Here is an 18,931-nt window from a genome sequence, read left to right as displayed (position 1 = left end):
GGTTTCTTCGCTTTGGCTTCGGTTGAGGTGTGGAGAAAGATATTATAGCGCGGGTTCCAGTTACGCGCATAGAAGCCCCCGCTTCGTTAAGTTGGTTCTGGAACTGCTGGATTAAGGAGTTTATCTGGGTTACCGGAATTACCAGAGCCCCCCTGTCAGTTCGGGACACGGTATGGCGGTGTTGGGGCCATTCAGCCTCACGTTGGGCGAGGTCAGTTCAGCCTTGTCCCCGTCCAAAATCTGTGCCCGACGAGAGCAGGGTGAAGCGGTTGGGGACACAAGGAGACGGCGTGTTCCACCAACAAGGGAACAAGGAAGGTTCCCCTTAGCAAATTTGTGGATCCGCCCCACGCATCAGCCTCCAGACACATATACGAACATTGCATCCTGGGACTGGTAGGCGTTTGGACATTCAACGAACTACCAGGGCTGGTAGTGCTTAGGGATACACCTTTAAGGAGCGGGACACTATGCAACCAATCAGGAAGGGCTTTTATTTAAACCTGAGCCACACGAACATTCCTGCAAACATTTTTCACCCCAGGCGCTGAGGAAGGCAGAGACAGATGCCGAAATGCATTCGCTGAATGGGGAAGTTGGAGGACTGAGACTTACCCTTGGGTGCGAATAAAGCTGTTTGCAAACTGTTCCCCTCTTGTGGTTTCTTCGCTTTGGCTTCGGTTGAGGTGTGGAGAAAGATATCATAGCGCGGGTTCCAGTTACGCGCATAGAAGCCCCCGCTTCGTTAAGTTGGTTCTGGAACTGCTGGATTAAGGAGTTTATCTGGGTTACCGGAATTACCAGAGCCCCCCTGCCAGTTCGGGACACGGTATGGCGGTGTTGGGGCCATTCAGCCTCACGTTGGGCGAGGTCAGTTCAGCCTTGTCCCCGTCCAAAATCTGTGCCCGACGAGAGCAGGGTGAAGCGGTTGGGGACACAAGGAGACGGCGTGTTCCACCAACAAGGGAACAAGGAAGGTTCCCCTTAGCAAATTTGTGGATCCGCCCCACGCATCAGCCTCCAGACACATATACGAACATTGCATCCTGGGACTGGTAGGCGTTTGGACATTCAACGAACTACCAGGGCTGGTAGCGCTTAGGGATACACCTTTAAGGAACGGGACACTATGCAACCAATCAGGAAGGGCTTTTATTTAAACCTGAGCCACACGAACATTCCTGAAAACATTTTTCACCCCAGGCGCTGAGGAAGGCAGAGACAGATGCCGAAATGCATTCGCTGAATGGGGAAGTTGGAGGACTGAGACTTACCCTTGGGTGCGAATAAAGCCGTTTGCAAACTGTTCCCCTTGTGGTTTCTTCGCTTTGGCTTCGGTTGAGGTGTGGAGAAAGATATATATATATATATATATATATATATATATATAGATATATATATATATATATATATATATATATATATCTATATATATATATATTTATTATTTATTTATTAGTAGTGGGAGAGAGCAAAGGCAGACTTGGAGACTACAGCTTTAATTCTAAACCTACATTATAATACAGTAGGAAACTCTTTGTCTTTAATCTAATTAGAGTTCTCCAAATCACAATCATTATTGAGTTTAGAAGTGGGGGCTGTTGTTTAGGAGAATAACACTCATCAACGTTTTGATACGTTTATAGTGAGGGTTGAATAGTAGACTGGGTAGGCTTAATTTCCAGAGAAAAACGTCCAACATATAAATATCAAAGACAACACTATATTCACTAGAGGGAATCTTTAAAGTATGGCAAACCAAAACTAAAGCCTTTATCAAATCTTATGTGGCCAATGTTTTGGAAAGAGAACCAGGAAAGGGACTCCTAATATTAAATAAGAGGGACATTACAAAACCCTACCTATATGAATTAAACACAATAGATGTTTAAGTGCATAACTTTAAGCATTCTGGTACATATAAACTGCAGGCAAAGTGTTAAGTACAGTGGTGCCATACACATGGAATTTATTGTCATAGTAGGCAGTGTCAGCATGTGCAACTTCAAGGTGTGCAGTGCCACAGTATGTTGTCTTCAAAGAAGGCAGTTCAGGGTGTGCCTGGTCAGTGGGCTCTCCTACTGTAGCAGTGTTGTAATTAGCAGCATTGTCAGCACGTGCCCTGTCAGTGTGGGCAGTTTCACAGTGGGAGAGGTCTTTGCGGGCCGTGTCAGGGTCTAAAGTATTAATTTGCAGTGTGAATGTCTGCACTGCTGATGTGCAGAGTCTGGACCGATGCCACCATAAAGCAAGATTACGCAGTGATCCTACACTGCCGCTAGCAGCGGGCGTCATGTTTCAGCCATAAACTACAAATGTGGCTCCTTTCTGAAGGCTGGAAGGTGGTGTCAAATATGCTATTTAGCCAGTCACCTCAAAACTCTTTGGACAGTTTTTGATAGGGGAAGGCTTTGTTTCTGGGTCTGTGGTGCCAATGTGTGAAGGGTTACATGCAGAGTGATTGTTTGCACTGGGCAGTGTCTTGTCCTGCAATATTAAGGTGGCATTATCACCATGTGGGATGCCTGTGTGGGAAGGGACTAGCCTTTGCACACCGGGTTCTCCCTTGTGGCATATTATAGATTACACACAACTGTCCTACTGTGCACCACAGTGCACAATTAAGTCTGTCTATTGTGTCAAAGACTGACCATTTCACAACAAATGTGATGTTCCCTGTGCAGCTGTGAACCCAGATTTTCTCTAGAAACAGCACATTCGTGAAAGACAGACCAACTGTGTGATGTCTCCGTTTCCCTATCACTTTGCAGGAAGCAACCCTCTTGAATTTGAAAGGGAAGACAGAAATCCCCTGCAGGTGGGTGCAGTGAATGATTGTGCACGCCAGCAGGGCAAATTCCCGGGGGCCCATGGGATCACCTTTTTCTCCTTTCAACAGTTGCCCTCGGAGGCGCACTGACTGCATCACCTCAATGAGAACCCTAACAGCTCCTTTGCCTGTGCGCCCTAGTCTGTAATAAGTAATTCCTCATTTGTAAACGAGCAAATGCCTCCTTGAGATCACACTGACACACATGAGGAACAGGCACAATTCAGATTAAAGAAGGGCCGCACCACCTCTGCAGGCCCTTCTGTAATAACAAAATGCTAATGTGCACACACATGCGTGGGTTTATACATACATATCGTCACTTAAAAACAAAGTTAAAGTGTAGTTATAATTATGAATTAAAACTGAAAAGCACTGAAATTTACAACTTATGGTTAAGGGCCCTATCCCTATCTCACACAAAGCCATGTAAACCATAACTGGTGTGTCAAATACAGTGCTCATGATCTCACCCTCAATGAAATAGATGCAAATACAAACTTTGTCAATTATTTTACAACTAAGATTATATGTCACACTCTTACTACTAGATAAATATGAATGTATTATCATTAATCGGTTTGTTTATGTGTTGCTGTTTACTCTTAATTAACTTTCAGGTGTTGTTACATATTGGTATAAATACTTTGAGGACACCCCATTAGAAGGCGTGACCTAATGGCTTTGCCAATGTTTGTTTTAATTAATGTCTTTGCACAATTCACCGCAGTCAAGATGGCTCCACAGCATTATCCTGTATGAGAAATAGGGAGGAAGTTACTGTGACTACACTGCATGTGCTCAGCAAGCACTGTGTTTTCAATAATTTATCAGAAGTCGATGTTCAATTCGCTTGAATCAGTGGTTGCCTGATGCTGCCTGGTCTACCCTTCCTGCCCGTCTTTCTTGCTGTTGAAGCTAAACGCAGGTTGGGTAGAGGGGAGAGCCAGGATGCAGAAGTAAGATAACGTTACCTTTCTGGTGAAATTATTAGTCATGGTTCATAGGCTCTCTCCAGGTCCCACTTTCCCTCCCTGCCATTTACCAAAACTATCAATAAGCGTTTTTAAAGTGCAATATCTCACAAGTTGTGAACGCTCAACTATCCACATTTACTTTCGTAAACTCGCTAAACTGATTCATCTCAAGCTGCTGCAGTTGCCTAGCCATCATTCCGGTCAGTTCCTTTGGCCATCATTTGTGACGTTCCATGGGACTCATTCTTAGGCCCGTGTAATTTTACTTCTACATTGCCCCCTCAGCAAACTAATCTGTTGTAAAATCAAGAATTCAAGGAATACACAGAGGCGACTCTGACTATTTTTATGCTTCACAATGACAACAACCTCGTGGAGGCACATGGAACCTCGGTTTCATTTCTGTTTCTGATCCTGATTGTTCAGAACTACAGCGTCTTTTCTGCTGTTAAAAACAATTCAGAAAATTCTCTGTCATTATTTCTGAATTTAATTTTCAAATCATGCACTTTCTAGTTGGCTTGCGTCTGAATTACGGAAATACCTTACACTTGGTTCCTACTATATATCAGACTCCGCATCTCCACGAGGTGCAGAATATGGCTAACCAGGTACTCAAGAGTCTCCTAAGTAATGCATCCGCCTCCAGTCTTCTTCATCAACTATATTAGCTGTCAGTTAAAAAACGTATGTGTTTCGAAAATGGGGCAAGATGGCGTCCGAGTGAGAGCGCTTTCACTCACCTCCTCTCCGTACCGATCTTCGTTGCGCTCTTATCCGAGCAGGCTGGAATGAATGGAATGAAAAATGATTGGTATGAAGGCAATCTGAAGGAGACCCAAAGGCGAAAACTCCACGGCGGGTGATAAATGAAGGAATTGTGAAGTACATGGGAATGTGAGTGATAGAAAGTATCCGATAGATCCGGAGGCATGACGGAGCCCAGAGACAGGGGGAACATCAATACGAGGCTTTCTGTACATGCTGGGAATCACTTGCTCAGGTGCTTCTGACTACAGTTTCCGGAGGAAGAATCTGTGCTGGCTGCCGGCTGGGGTTGCCCAGCAACGAGGACGCCAGGAGAAACCACGAAGATCACTGCACGGAGGCAATGGCAGCGCGAGGAGGTCGAGTTAAGACGCGCTCGACCGTGCAGTCTACTACTCGAAAGGAAAGTGACTTAAAAATTGATACAGACTTAAAGAAAAACGAAATATGTTCTGGTAAGGGGAGTAAACTGGACAAAAACAAAGATAAGACGGAGGCTACCATAAACACGGACTCAAGAGGCATGCCATTAGAAGAGCTGAGGGGAAAAACAGGTTGTGATAACTAGCATGTTTTTACCTTTGAACAGTGAGAAAGAGAAAGGGCTGGAGATGGTGATACAAGGGCAACTGGGTGATCAAAATGGGCTGGCTGCTGGCGAAGACTTAGCTAATATAAAGAATCCTCAGAATACTCCTTTGCATATTTCACCGGGATTATTGGAGGATCCCTCCTCCAATAATCCCGATGAAATATCCAAAGGAGAATAATAAGCAGACAGATAAAGATACAGATTTGAATGGTTAGGTTGAAGATTCTCACCATCAATATTTGTGGTCTTAATAATCAGAAAAAAAGACAAAGAGTGGCTGTGGGTTTACAAGCGATAGGGGCTAATATTATTTGTCTTCAAGAAACACACATCGAGGGGTCACAAAGGCCTGAAGTACTCAACACGGCCCACCAAAGAGAGGATAATGACAAGGAAAAACCCCTTGATAAAGACATCCCCCAAGGGAAGCGTAAGTACCCCAACTGGAGAGACAATAGAGTTGGTAAGCATAACAGAGCAGATGTGCGAAGGGCAGCAATATGCTCTCATTTAAGGGGCTATTCAGAAAAAGAACCAAGAGGCGGGATATCTTTCCCTGGATTCCATGGAAAAATTTTACTCTCTGAATGAAGAATCAGATATTGAAATTTCAAGTAGTAGTGAAGATGTGGAATGTGGGGACTCTTCCATGAGTAACTACAGCCAGCAAGGCGAGAGATGGATACCCAAGAGAACAAAATGAGTGTCGGAAGGGAAAAGAAGCAACCACAAGAAAACGCTGGGAGAAGAAGAAGGAGAACTAGGATGGGACTACTCAGCAGCACAGCTGTAACCCTCTAACGGCTCAAATGAGAAAAGAAAAATCGCTAGAAAACAGCCAACCGGCTTGGCCACATAGAAAGCTTATGATTAAGCCGCAGAGCCTTCTCTCTCGCTAATCTTTCAATCCCTAAGATTGTTCTAAGATGAGGTCAAAATGGAAAACCGTCAAGCACAGCTAGCCTCAAAGAAGCTACAAGGTTCAATGCGTAAAATTGGGAAAACTTGCACAGAGATTGCAGGGAGACTAAGTATGGTGAAAGAACGCACAGAGGATCTAGAAAATACGGTGGACACTCTGAAAGAACGGGCCTCCTCGCAAGAAAATACGCTGAAGGATGTGATGTGGAAATTAGAAGAGGCAGAAAATTGCCAACACCGCAACAACCTGAGGCTGTTGGGGATACCAGAAAATAGTGAAGGCAATGACATTAGGAAATTCACAATAACCCTGCTGAAAAATTCCTTACCAGAACTAGCACACTGGGAGTGCGATAAGGAAATTTAACGGGTGCATAGATTTCATTTGTCAATATCCAAACGCTCTTCGAATACTCAGGCGTACCCTTGTGTTATTTTAATATACGTTTAGAATTTCTTGCTCTGACAGGCCGTGTATGATCTGGCTAGACCCAATATGAAGAGGAAGTGGGAGAACTTTTCCTTTTTCGCGAAACCAGACTTTGCGCACGCCACCGTCGAAAGAAGATGGAGACTCATAACGCCTTTTAAACAAACAGGAGCTACAGTCTTTCTACAGAATCCGGCTAAGTTACAGTCTTTCTACAGAATCCGGCTAAGTTAAAAGTTATCTCTCAAGGGCGGAGCTATTATTTTATATCTGAAATAGAAGCCCAGAAACTGCTAGAGGATATTACAACAATATTATCTGACATACCATTTTGAGGGATTAAGGAAGCAAAGATTAAGATATCTCATGTATTATAATGAGGAAATATCTATTTTTTTTCGCCCATGGGATGGGATGTATATATATTGGCTGAAATGTTTACTTCCTTATGAAGGCCTTAATATGAAAAATATTTCTGTTTTGCAAAAATTGCTTTCTTAGTACAACAAGTTTTTATTTTTTGTTAATGATTATATTATGAGCACTGGAGGAAGTGGAGGGGTAGAAGGTGGGTGAGGATGGTCCAGGCTCTGTCTCGCAGGATCAGGATTGAGCCTGATTGCTCTAAGAAGGGTGGGGGAGGTGGCTGGGAGTGTGGGACTTGGGGGGGGGGGGGAGATCTCAGACAGCTGACAGATATAAGTTGTGCAACTAAGAAAGTTGAATCATGGTATAAGAAGCAGATTAAAGGCCAGGAATGCAATAAATGGATGGTAATCCTAGAGGAGAATAATAAGCAGACAGGTAAAGATACAGATTTGAATGGTTAGGCTGAAGATTCTCACCATCAATATTTTTGGTCTTAACAATCGGAAAAAAAGACAAAGAGTGGCTGTGGGTTTACAAGCGATAGGGGCTAATATTATTTGTCTTCAAGAAACACACATCGAGGGGTCACAAAGGCACCTACTTAAAACCCTAGAATATAGATTGGTTATGGCAACAACACAGGGAACAAGGACCAGGGGGGTCGCCATTCTGGCAAAAGGGAGCGAGATACAGTTTGCTAGGTCATCATCTGATAAGTATGGGCGATGGGTATTTACAGAATGTCAATACAATAATGATAAAACAAGCATTTGCAATGCAATAGGTCTCGCAGTTACACAAGTTTAAGCTATTGGAATTGTAAATGACAATGCCTTTTATTAATGTTTTTAAAACGAAAAAATAAATAAAAGGCATTGTTATTGGCAATGTCAATAGCTCAAACTCGCGTAAATGCGAGACATTGCATTGCAAATGCTTGGTTAATTTAAGGCACTGTCTTCGACATCATCTTGATGTCTGGGTGATGTGCAATAGCCAGCAGAAACATTATCTGGGCTATACCCCAAAAACTCACAATAAGTTCCAGATACGGGGGAAACTGCTTCTGGAAACATTAACCCTGGACCAGCATTTCTGGGACAGTCACAAGAAAGTTTAATATCAGAGCCTCGTATTCGGGGTCTAGCTACAGCAACCTTGGTTTCAAAAATAAAATCGATACTCAATTTCACAGGCAGACACAGAATTTGAAAAAAGGGAAGGCCCTACAATTAACCAAGCACACGCGTTAAACGCCAACAGACGGCACTTTATGCCTTGAAAAGCCCATTAAATACTTTCTTAATGATGAAAACGTCAGTTTGCTTTTGAAAAAGGAACTGCAATACGCTTTAGTTTGATTCTTCAATAACATGCAGCGTCAAACCTACCCTGTTATCAGAAATGCCATCTTCATCCTCGTCGCTAGAGAAATCAGATGCCCTCTGCTCCAGAGGTACATAACACGGCCATAACTGCAATATCGCGAAGAGGCACCAAGACTGGTATCGGACTCTAGCACAGTGAAAGCTCTACTCCTGCAAAGGGCGAACAGCTACCTGTGCTGTAATGTATACCGCGGCACGGTGGCATGTACGACTTCCAAATTCGAGGCTGTGAAGGTCAAAGCTGAACACATGTTTCGACTAAGGGAGCAGGAAGACATTTAATGGGCCGCCGTTAAGCATTACAGTGAGACAAAGAGTTGTTCTTTGGGATACCTGGACTAGAAATATCAAAAATGTTTTACCACAAGTTAAACGATCCCAATTTATCATAAAAATCATAGGATCTCCGTAACCTAGAAAGTATATACAATCTTTTGTGTTTACATGTATTAAATCGGAACGAGATTGGAGAACTGAACCAAAAGCGTTTGGAACTAGAGGAGGAGGGAGCACGAGGCTCAGGGATCAGGTAAACACTGCCAGTGTGACACTTCAGGGTAACTCCAAGGGCACAGTTACCATTGGTGCATCAGGTGCAGTGCCACCGGAGCACTGAAAACCCTGATTAATGCTGCAATTTTTCTACTCCTTCGGCAGTCAAAGGGGACACTTTCCTTCCTTGCAGGGACCAGGTCATCTTTGCACCGCTACTGGTAACCTCTGGCATTTATTAACACCAGACGTGGAATGCACCGGTGGTAACTCGCAAAAACACCGCTGCATGCTTGGAGAGAGGTTCGGATGAAGGATCATCTAAAGTAAACAAACCTTTGGACGTCGTCCGTCATGCCTGTAGGGGCTCTAGGGATCCTGGAGCTACCTACGTCCAGTAAACACACCAGCGTGGTCACAAAAGGGAAAGCGGTCGCGCCGAACTGCTGACAATAGGCGAAGGGGCGCCCTTGCTAAAGTTAAAGCGTAGCATTTTGCCACTGTTGAGAAAAATACGCAATTTTAAAAGTAGATGTATACATGTGGCGTTTTGAAAAAAATAATTGTATTTAAAGTTCAAGCACAACATAGCGGTGCTTTATAAAAAAAGCATTAATATGGCTGGGACGGCTAACGAAAAGCGGACGTTAGTGAAATAAAGAAAAGCACAAGCTAGATAAAACAAGCTCTCGGCATTGCAGTTCAGTTCCGAAAACGAGGCCTGACACGCAAAAGGGATTTCCGGCCGGGAGAAAGGAGAGGCGTGACACGCACTGAAGGGGCGGAGAAACAACGGAGCGGGCTGCGGAGTCTGGTCTGACACGGAGGGACAGGACGAGAGGAGCCGGGGGGGGGGGCGTCGGGGCACTTTGACGGTACTATAAATTCTAGTTGCTCAATAGATAAATTACCACAGGTTCTATCGGACCATAACCCTTTAATTATGAATCTAGAAAGTGGAGTAATGAACCATGATCTGAAAATCTGGACCTTTGAAAGAGCTTTGTTGCTGAATAAGGAATATTGCCAACATATGAATAAATGGATACTAGAGTTCTTGCATGATAACTTGGGTATCACCATGATTGAGGTAGTCTGGGACGCGATGAAGGCGGTAATAAGAGGGGAGACCCTACGATTTTCACTAAACCTTAATAAAGAGCCAAACAGAAAATGGGGGCATTACAAAGAAATCTGGCTATAGCCGAGGAGGGTCTGATAAGGGCTGTACAAGAGGGACAGGAAATGGAAAGGGAATTAAGACTGGTGTCAATTGCTAAAAATACTATTACCTATATTTTTACGGAAAAGGCGATAATTAAGGCAACAACGAATAGGGAAATTACTTATGAGTTGAGCGAACAAGTTGGTCATCAATTGGCATTACGAGCCTGACAACAAAATACAGCCAATCTAATTAGGGAGATTAAAGATCCGAGATATTGACGCAAGACTGATTCTAAAGAGATAAGAGCTGCATTTCAAAGATACTATCAAGATTTATATGAGGAGACGGGTATACAACAATAAGATTGAGGAATATCTAGATCAGATCCCATCGCTTAGACTGGGGCAAGAGGATCAAGACAGCTTGGATTATACACCACAGTGGGAAGAAATTTTATTTGCTATGAATAGTCTAGTTAAGGGAAAGGCAGCCGGGATGGATGAGATACCCACAGAGTTTTATGTTAAATTCTTCATGCCATTAAATAGAATTTTAAATGACCTATTCACACATATCTTTCAGGGTGGTCAACCCCGGGATCATGGTCTTGGGGTAAAATCGTGGTTTTCTTAAAAAAGAACAAAGATGCTATAGAACTCGGATCATATTGTCCTATCACTCTGATCAATGGTGATTCAAAAAATGTATTCGAAACTATTAGCCAGTTGTTTGGCACCAATTATTCATAAAATTGTATCTGGTCGTCAGCCTTGGTTTATCCCAGGGAGGTCTACTACCGACCTTGTCCAAATAGTGATAACACTTCTTGACATTACTGAGGTTGCAGGAAACCCCATGGCACTCATACTACTGGATGCTGAGAAAGCCTTCAATAGGGTCTCCAAGAAATACCATTGGACAGCAATGTCAAGAAGTGGTATAGGGGAGCCTTTTATTAAAGCAACTCAAATGTTATCTACAGCACCAGAAGCTGTAGTGATGGTAAATGGGTCAGTCTCAGAGAAGATAGCTATTACTAGAGGGACAAGACAGGGGTGCCCTTGCTCTCCCCTACTATTTGCAATATTTATTGACCCCTTTATCTGCAAACTCGAAAATATTATTTGAATTCCACCAATATGGTCACGAACGTAGGACACTAAAACACTGGCTTATGCAGATGACATAGCGTTGGTTACTCGTCATCCAGTCACCACGATAAAGGCAATAGAAGATGAGGCTAAATTCTTTGGAGGGGTATCCGGGTATAAGCTGAATCAAGATAAAATGCAGATAGTTCTTAATAACAAACTCAAGATGAGAGATGATTGAGTAGTGGAGAAAGCTATGTATTTGGGTGTCAGTATAACGGCAAATTTGGATAACTTAGTGAAGGCTAATCTCGATCCATTAATACCACATATGTAAAAAGATCTTAGCAGACTAAATAATCTGCATCTATCTATTGGGGGTAGTAATGTGATTAAAATGCTTTTTTCCTCAAAATTTTTATATTTTTTCAGGACAATTTGTTTGGAGTTTACACCACAATGGTTTAAAGCCACAGGAAGCATGTTTTCACAGTTTATATGGGGATATAAGAGATCTCGCAGAGCACTCAGATTCATTACCTTACCTAAAGATAGAGGTGGTTTAGCCCTCCCCAATTTTAAACTGTATTGCTGGGCCACGATTTTGAAATACTGTAATTAACTATTGTCTATAAATAGAGATAATAGGACAAACAGTGTCAGGCCAACACCGCAAGAACCTATTTTGGGCAATGAAGTTAGCGGGTACTTATGGCGGCACTCATATGATAGCTATTTAAAAAAAGTATGTTTTAAAACCCTTGTTGGCATTCATAAAGCTTGGAACAACATATGTAAACTACTGGGAATTGGGAGGCTATCTTTTTACACATTATTATCTAAAAACAATAATCTACCAGAGATATTCAATGATGTTTGTATGAATAGATGGATAATTGCAGGGATTACACAATTAGGGTGTTTTTACTCAACTTTTGGGCTGAAATTGTTTGAGGAATTGAAAAATGACTATACATTAGACTATAGGGATTTCTTTGAATTCCTCCAAGTTAGGGATTTTCTATCAAGGAAAGGGGGTGGTAGATCTAAATTTCAAAAAATCCAAACCATGGAAATTATAAGTAAAAATAGATCAGTACAAATTGGAGAAATCTACGAATGTATGATGGCCTCACTTCCAGACGATATGGATACATTTCTTTTAAAATGGCAGGATAAACTGGGGATCACGGCTGAAACCTTTTTTAAATCGTCTGAATTATCTCAGTCTAAGTTGATGTCTGCGAGACTACAAGCCCAGTATTACAAGACATTTTTTCAATTGTATTATACACCAAGTAAGATAGCTAAGTGGGGGTCCGGTAAGGGAACAGTATGTCCGCGGTGTGCCTTATATAAAGCCGACATTAAACATATATTTGCAGCATGTGATGCACTACAGGATCTGACTAATGACATATCTGACTTCTTATCGGAGATCTTAAATGTAAGAATTGAAATTTCATTGGGAGAGATAATGCTAGGTATAAATGGAGGTATTCGACCAAAAAGCATGCAAGTACTGATATTTGTGTCAATGGCGGTTTTAAGACTATGCACAGCTTCCGCTTGGTTGGATCCAAATCCGCAAGTGTTCCAACAATGGCGTGCTCGATTGCTGGCGACATGTAGCCTAGAGGTAGCTATATATAGAAGGAAGGGACTAAATAAATGGAAAAAGGGGTTGGAAATATGGGAGCCCCTAATACAGTGGATGTAAATTCAAGAGAGAACAGGCTAGATGCCTGGCGGTGTTGCTTGTCCAATAACGAAAATGTATCAGGGAATAATCATGTATTGTAATTACTAGCGGTGATGAACTTAGTTGCAGTAGATGAATTAAGTATGTGAAACTTCAATATCTATGATTTATGGAACAATATCATACTGAAATGTAATGTCTGAGAAGGGTGGGGGGCGGGGAGGGGGGCTATAGGTATATAAAATAAAATAATAAAGACTATTTAAAAAAACTAAAAAAACGTATTAACTTCAAGTTCTTAGCATCTGGCACAATCCCACTTTACTTGCTATGTCTCATTGCATGCTTTGCGCTCTTCTTCTGCATAACTGGTATTCCCCAAAATCCGGTGCATGAACAAAGGTTGTGGCCCCTTGACTACCTGGTCCATAAATCCTGGAACACGCTTTCTATTTGCACAAATTCCAGTCATTTGACCGAATGAAAATTGCTGAAGACTTGGCTATTCTCTTCTTAAATTTTATTGGAACCCACCAGTAATTGGTGCCAGCACTCCCACTGGATAACCGCATGCTTACAAAACCAGAAATATTGGGGTGCAGGCATCTATAATGATTAATAGTACTTTAGCCGGAGACAGAAACATTAGTTGGGTACTCATCAGGGATGCCCGATGTTACCCATTTTGTTCACTCTATCTATCAAACCTTTGGCATGTGCTCTCCGTTTAGATCAATCCATTGAGCCTCCTATGAGGGCAGCGCCTAAACTTAATCTATATGCAGACAAAAAGGTTTTATATTTAAAGGCAGATAAGAATAAAGTTCAATGTGCTTTTAATAAGATTACAGAGTTCACGGTCATAGGGGGCTATAAAATTAAACAAGTCAAATCCGAAGCTCTAATTTTTATAAGTTTCCCAATAATATTACCACCCGCTATGCAATCATCATTTTCAGCCACATGTCCGATTGGCTATTTGGGAATTACGGTAACAACAAATTACAATGATATATATACGTTAAATTATGCCCCTTTGTTAATCAAAGTTTGTGCTTTGCTCAACTGATGGAACAGTTCGGCCGCATATCACTTATAAAAATTAATTTATTACCATTATTTCTGTTTGCTTTCTCAAATGTCCCAATTAAGCTAACAAAGGCTTTTTTGAAGCCCTAGAAGGCCAATTCCAGTATTTTATTTGGAAGTCCAAACAACCTAGAGCTAAGCTGGTTCTACTTTCATTATCTCAGGAGGAGGGTGGGTTAGCCCTTCCCTCTTTAAGAACTTACTATCAGGCCACACTTATAGGTTGGCTGATTATAGCTTAAAAAAATATAGCTGCTAGTGACTATTACTATCTGCATATTCTGTTAAAATTAAAACAGCAAAAATTGATCCGGCTACTTAGTTCATAATCCCAAGACCACCAAAGAGTACACGCTATAAGATGCCTCAAATAGTAGCAGATCGTACCAATTATATCTGGTGAGAACATCGGATCCCATATTACCACTCTCAGATGAAGCTTGAGGCATGTGCTGGCTTAGGCTTGAAATTGGGATGCTCCATACTAACACGTTGGGCAAATATGGGATTTCATACATTAGGCGATTTCTTTTCAGAACAATGGCATTATTTCTTGGTAAAAACGTACTCATGACCATAGCTCACTGAGTCCAACACTTTTATTTAGCTGCACTCAAATTAAACATATTTGTTCATGTAATTCAACTGAGCCGAATGCTACGACAGAGATATTAGGACTTGTTTTTTTTCATTGCATGGCTTACTTCTGCATCAACATTCAAGATTTGAAGTAATATTGAAACACATCAATAGCGTAAGCAATATTACAGGTTGTAGTATTACAAAGCCATGTTTGAGTAAAAAAGTTATTCGAGCAGCCAGTTTTAAGCGTATAGACGTTTACTGTCAATGGCTCCTTTACCCCTACAATAATTTGAAAAATGTACCATACTGCCGGTCCCTCTTGTTTTAGATGTAGCTCTCAGTCTGGTGATTGGCTTCATATGATATTTACCTGTCCTAAATTGAATGAGTTCTAGATAGGATCTTTTTGGAATAAGCAATTGGGTGGGAAGAGTGATTTTACTGGATCCCATGGGAGCCCTTTTTGGCGTCCCGTCAACTGCTTTTAATTTGAAGGCCGAATTGAAGCAGCTCTGTTATACAGCATCTTTGGTAGCCAAATCATTAGGTTTGGCAAATTGGAAATCTACTAAAATACCAACCATGAATCATTGTCGCAGTAAGATGGATAAAGAGTATTGTCATGAGTTTATCTATGCAAAGCGATTAGGTGCTAGTAAGCATTTCAACAACATTTGGTCAAGTTGGCAGAGTGTTTCAGGCTTAGAGTAAGTAGTTAGGAATTAAGTCTGGGTGTAGGTAATATTTTAACAATCTAATAGCGCAGCCTGTATTGCAAGGCCAAATGGGTACATTGTCCACTCCTCTTGCCTTTCATGATCCTAATACTGTTATGTCTTCTGAGGGTGCTCTCCACATGCTCCAGTACTGGAAGGACATCCCATTACTTTGACTGGAGTCTGTGAAGACAAGGAGCACATGAGTTACTATGGTCAGTGCCTTTGCCACAACACACAACTTCCTTGAAAGGGACCAGGTCTCCTATGCCATTTCGAAATGATTATCAAGGTAGCAAGCTTTACAGTCACTGCTTCCATGTGTTAGATTTTCAATGCTCCTGCATTTGATGTTTGAGAGTTTTGCACCATGCGCGAACATGAAATCTTTGTGCTTTCCATGCAGACGAGAGCCTCCACGTCCATCAGAGCACATGGATAGATTTTTGGGGGGAAGATGTTCTTAAAGAATTGTCTAAATGGAAAAGGGAGAAGAAAATGGTCTTGCATTCTATTTACAAGGGGTCATGGTTGTGGACTGACTTATCTTGCCTTTTGGGTGTGCTAGCCCTGGATCCAGTTCATACAATGCCAGACACATGTTGTAGCATAGTAGCCTCAGGTGCAGTTGCATCTGGGAAGGTCTATTGTGGATTGTGGTTTAAGTTTATTGGCAGAATCTGTGAAGGCCTCATTATTGGAATAAGAGGGGGTTCAGCAGATCATGTTTTAGTATCACGTTGTATATGGTTCCAATATCTGCAATGTCAAATATTACACAAAAACATTGGGACACATTTGCAGAACTCTATGTGGGTTGCAGTGCTTGTATAACAGACAACTCTGCGGGTTAGAAGTGAGAAATTCTTGGAGACTTCTGCATTGCAGAACTGGAATAGAAGAGGTTGCTGCAGTGCAGGGTTGGAGTGTTTTGGATGAATGATGGGCTAGTCATTTTCAGGAATAGCAAGGGGTGTGCTGATTGTGATGCATTGGCAGAGCTGGGTGTTGGTCTAGCAAAGCCTAAGACTGATAGAGTCACAGAAATAACTCACCGCCATTATCTGACTCCCTGGCACCAGTGACATTTCGTCAGCACCGGAGCCGGGTGTGACCTGGTGAATGAAGATGCCAGTCTCATTTCCCCCAATGATGGTGAGCTGCTCCAGTAAGGCATCACCCTGGAAGGCGATGATGGTATCACGGCTCTGGATGCGCCTGGCATGCCTCCGTTGTGGCAGGGTACTTAAAAGAAGGCACAAATACAGCATACTTAACACTTGTCAACCTTACTGTTTGTGTACAGTAATGTTCATTTTAAGACACTCCCGTTCAGGGTCTGGGCAATAGAAAGGATTCTGCTTTCCTGGGTTGTGAATTTCGTAACATGAGTATTGTGAAGCTGGACTACCGATACCTAAGATCTATTATAGCAGGGTACTAAGTCAGGGTTTCGGCTATATCCTGGCAGATGTATGGGGTATGTTAAGTGACGGGCATGGGCAGTGGTGTGAGATAGGTCATGCAGGGGAGCAGGTATACTCTATGGCAGGGCAGTGGAAGGTTGGGTAGGGCTTTGCAATACATTGCTTCAGCGGCTATTGACAGGGTATGGAATATCTTGTGGCAGACCGCATGAAACTGGGTGTAATGGTATGTTCTGGCAGGGATATAGTCAAAGCTACAGGGTTGCTTAAGAATGTCTACTGGATATGTCACAGCACAGGAATTAGGAGGGATATAAGATATTACTGCCAGTGATATGGGATGTCTTGTGTTGGGGGATATGCCCAGGTTACTGGATATGTTGTGGCAAGGGACACTGGCTGTATGGAAGATGTCAGATCAGGGGGTGTTGCTACAAGATAAACTGTTAGGCGTAACATACGGGCGGCAATGTACATTCAGTTGCGGACGTGGTATATGTCATGGGTAAGGTTCACATCAAACCAAAGTTGCATCCACGCAGTAAAATTAATCCTTATTTGAGACCATTATCTCTTGGAGAACCTCTAGCATAATGACAGTTTATACCTACAATAACATGTTACTTTGCAATGTCCAAAAGCAAAATGGAACCATCTGTGAGGAATCGGTAAAATATATGTTGAATGGTCAGGAGGAGGAAAGATAATGGTTTCATTGCTGTGATTGGATCCTGACACTATCTTCGGAAGAAAGGTAGTTTTAAAAGAGGTAGGAAATGTCAGGATTTCACATACAAGAAGGAAATATTAGTATTAGGAAAAATGGTCAATGTTCTAAGAATTTTCTCAGATATATAAAGATTACGGTGATAGTCAAAACCAGGAGCTCATGAAGGATCACTGAGCCAAAGAAAGACAAACCTATTTACAGATTTGTCAAACATGGGTTGGAAGGTTTCTCAATAAGCATTAAGAAAATCCCCATTGCAGCGGATGTATTGGTTTCTTAGATCATACCCAAGTGAGGGCATACATTTTTATACTACTCTTTTATGCCATATAAGAAACAGCCAAGATTCCAGTACCATGGAAGGAGTAAATATTGATTTTACATGAAACTAGGGGCCTGACTTAGAGTTCAACGAACAGGTTACTATGGCACAAAACCGACGGATATCCCGTTCACCGTATTACAAGTGCCTGATATCCAATGGCACTTGTACTACAGCGGCTGGGATATCTGTCATGTTTGTGATGGAGTAACCTGTTCGCTGACCTCTAAATCAGGCCCTAAGTGATTCATTTAGTAGTTTTCTAACCTTTCCATGCTGAGCCTAGGGCTAAAATGTCTGCCAAATATTTGGAAGACTTTCTGCCATATTGATCAAACTATATGGCATTATATTTTAAAAGCTGATGGGTTTCAGAAAAGGAATGCCAACTAGGCATAATGTGGTGGCACACTTTATAATGAGATTTGTGACCTGGTGCCTTGTCTCTCCATTGCGCATTTTTTGAGTTTCAACAGCTTTTGATAATATTCCTTATGGCATACTTTGTAATCAATTGTCGTCCAAGGGAGACCATTGGTGGGTAGGTTTTACTCTTTGTATCATTCATTCAGGTGCCTACGGCGGGGCACAGTTTTTTCAAGCTGGTGGAATGGCTAGGTTGAGCAAGCCTGTGGTAAGACAGGTACGTTTGCTCATCCCCCTTACCTTCTAGTATTCCTGCCTTTGCTAAGCCTGATTTCAGGGGTCATGAAGGCAGTAGAAAGAAGAGAAAGCAAGAAGAGATGACGCATACACGTGTAGCCTTTCCCCTCCTTCTCATTCCCCTTGCTGATCTGCAGCAAATAGGAGGCTGTTGAAGAACTAAGGTTGAGATAAGGGGTCATCGGGGGTCAAAGAGTGCATGATCTTACTTCCACTGCCCCATACCTTTTGGGGAATCATCATCCATGTATATGCCAAAAGAAGTTATCAATCTTTTACGTATTACTGTAGGATCCCCAAGTCTGTAAGTCATTTCCCACTAACCCTAAAGAGAGAAGAAGGCATATCAATCTGTAATTGGTTCAGCTTCACGCAGTTAAACCTATAAGGGGCTTAGATTGGGAAGCAACTTTGTGGATTGAACAGGGAAATCAATTCAATTCAATAGAAACTTTATTTCGGTTATATTTCACACCATAAAAGTACACATACATACAATACAATTAAAAACATTACTCATAGTTTTACAATAATTCATAGTCACATTAAAAAATCATATTACACGTGTCCAAATGCCAGATAAGTGAACCGGGTAAGTAATAAGGTGCAAATAGTGCCAGCTATGATACCGCAAAAATATCTGTCAGTAGGTAGGCTGGAGCAGTCCTTCA

At 42.0% G+C, this 18,931-nt stretch overlaps 1 protein-coding gene across 7 annotated transcripts in view; it reads right to left on the bottom strand.

The window, feature by feature from the left end:
- Positions 1 to 18,931, bottom strand: part of CARD14 (caspase recruitment domain family member 14) — a 630,897-nt gene that overhangs the window by 39,621 nt on the left and 572,345 nt on the right. For all 7 annotated transcript variants that reach the window (XM_078654066.1, XM_078654065.1, XM_078654070.1 and 4 more), the window contains one exon: positions 16,174 to 16,363. In XM_078654066.1, the coding sequence (XP_078510192.1) occupies positions 16,174 to 16,363 (190 nt within the window). The remainder of the gene's footprint in view (positions 1 to 16,173; positions 16,364 to 18,931) is intronic.

This window comes from Lissotriton helveticus, chromosome 7 (genome assembly GCF_964261635.1).
Source record: "Lissotriton helveticus chromosome 7, aLisHel1.1, whole genome shotgun sequence".
Classification (NCBI taxonomy): Eukaryota; Metazoa; Chordata; class Amphibia; order Caudata; family Salamandridae; genus Lissotriton; species Lissotriton helveticus.
This window is presented reverse-complemented; position numbering and strand designations above follow the sequence as displayed.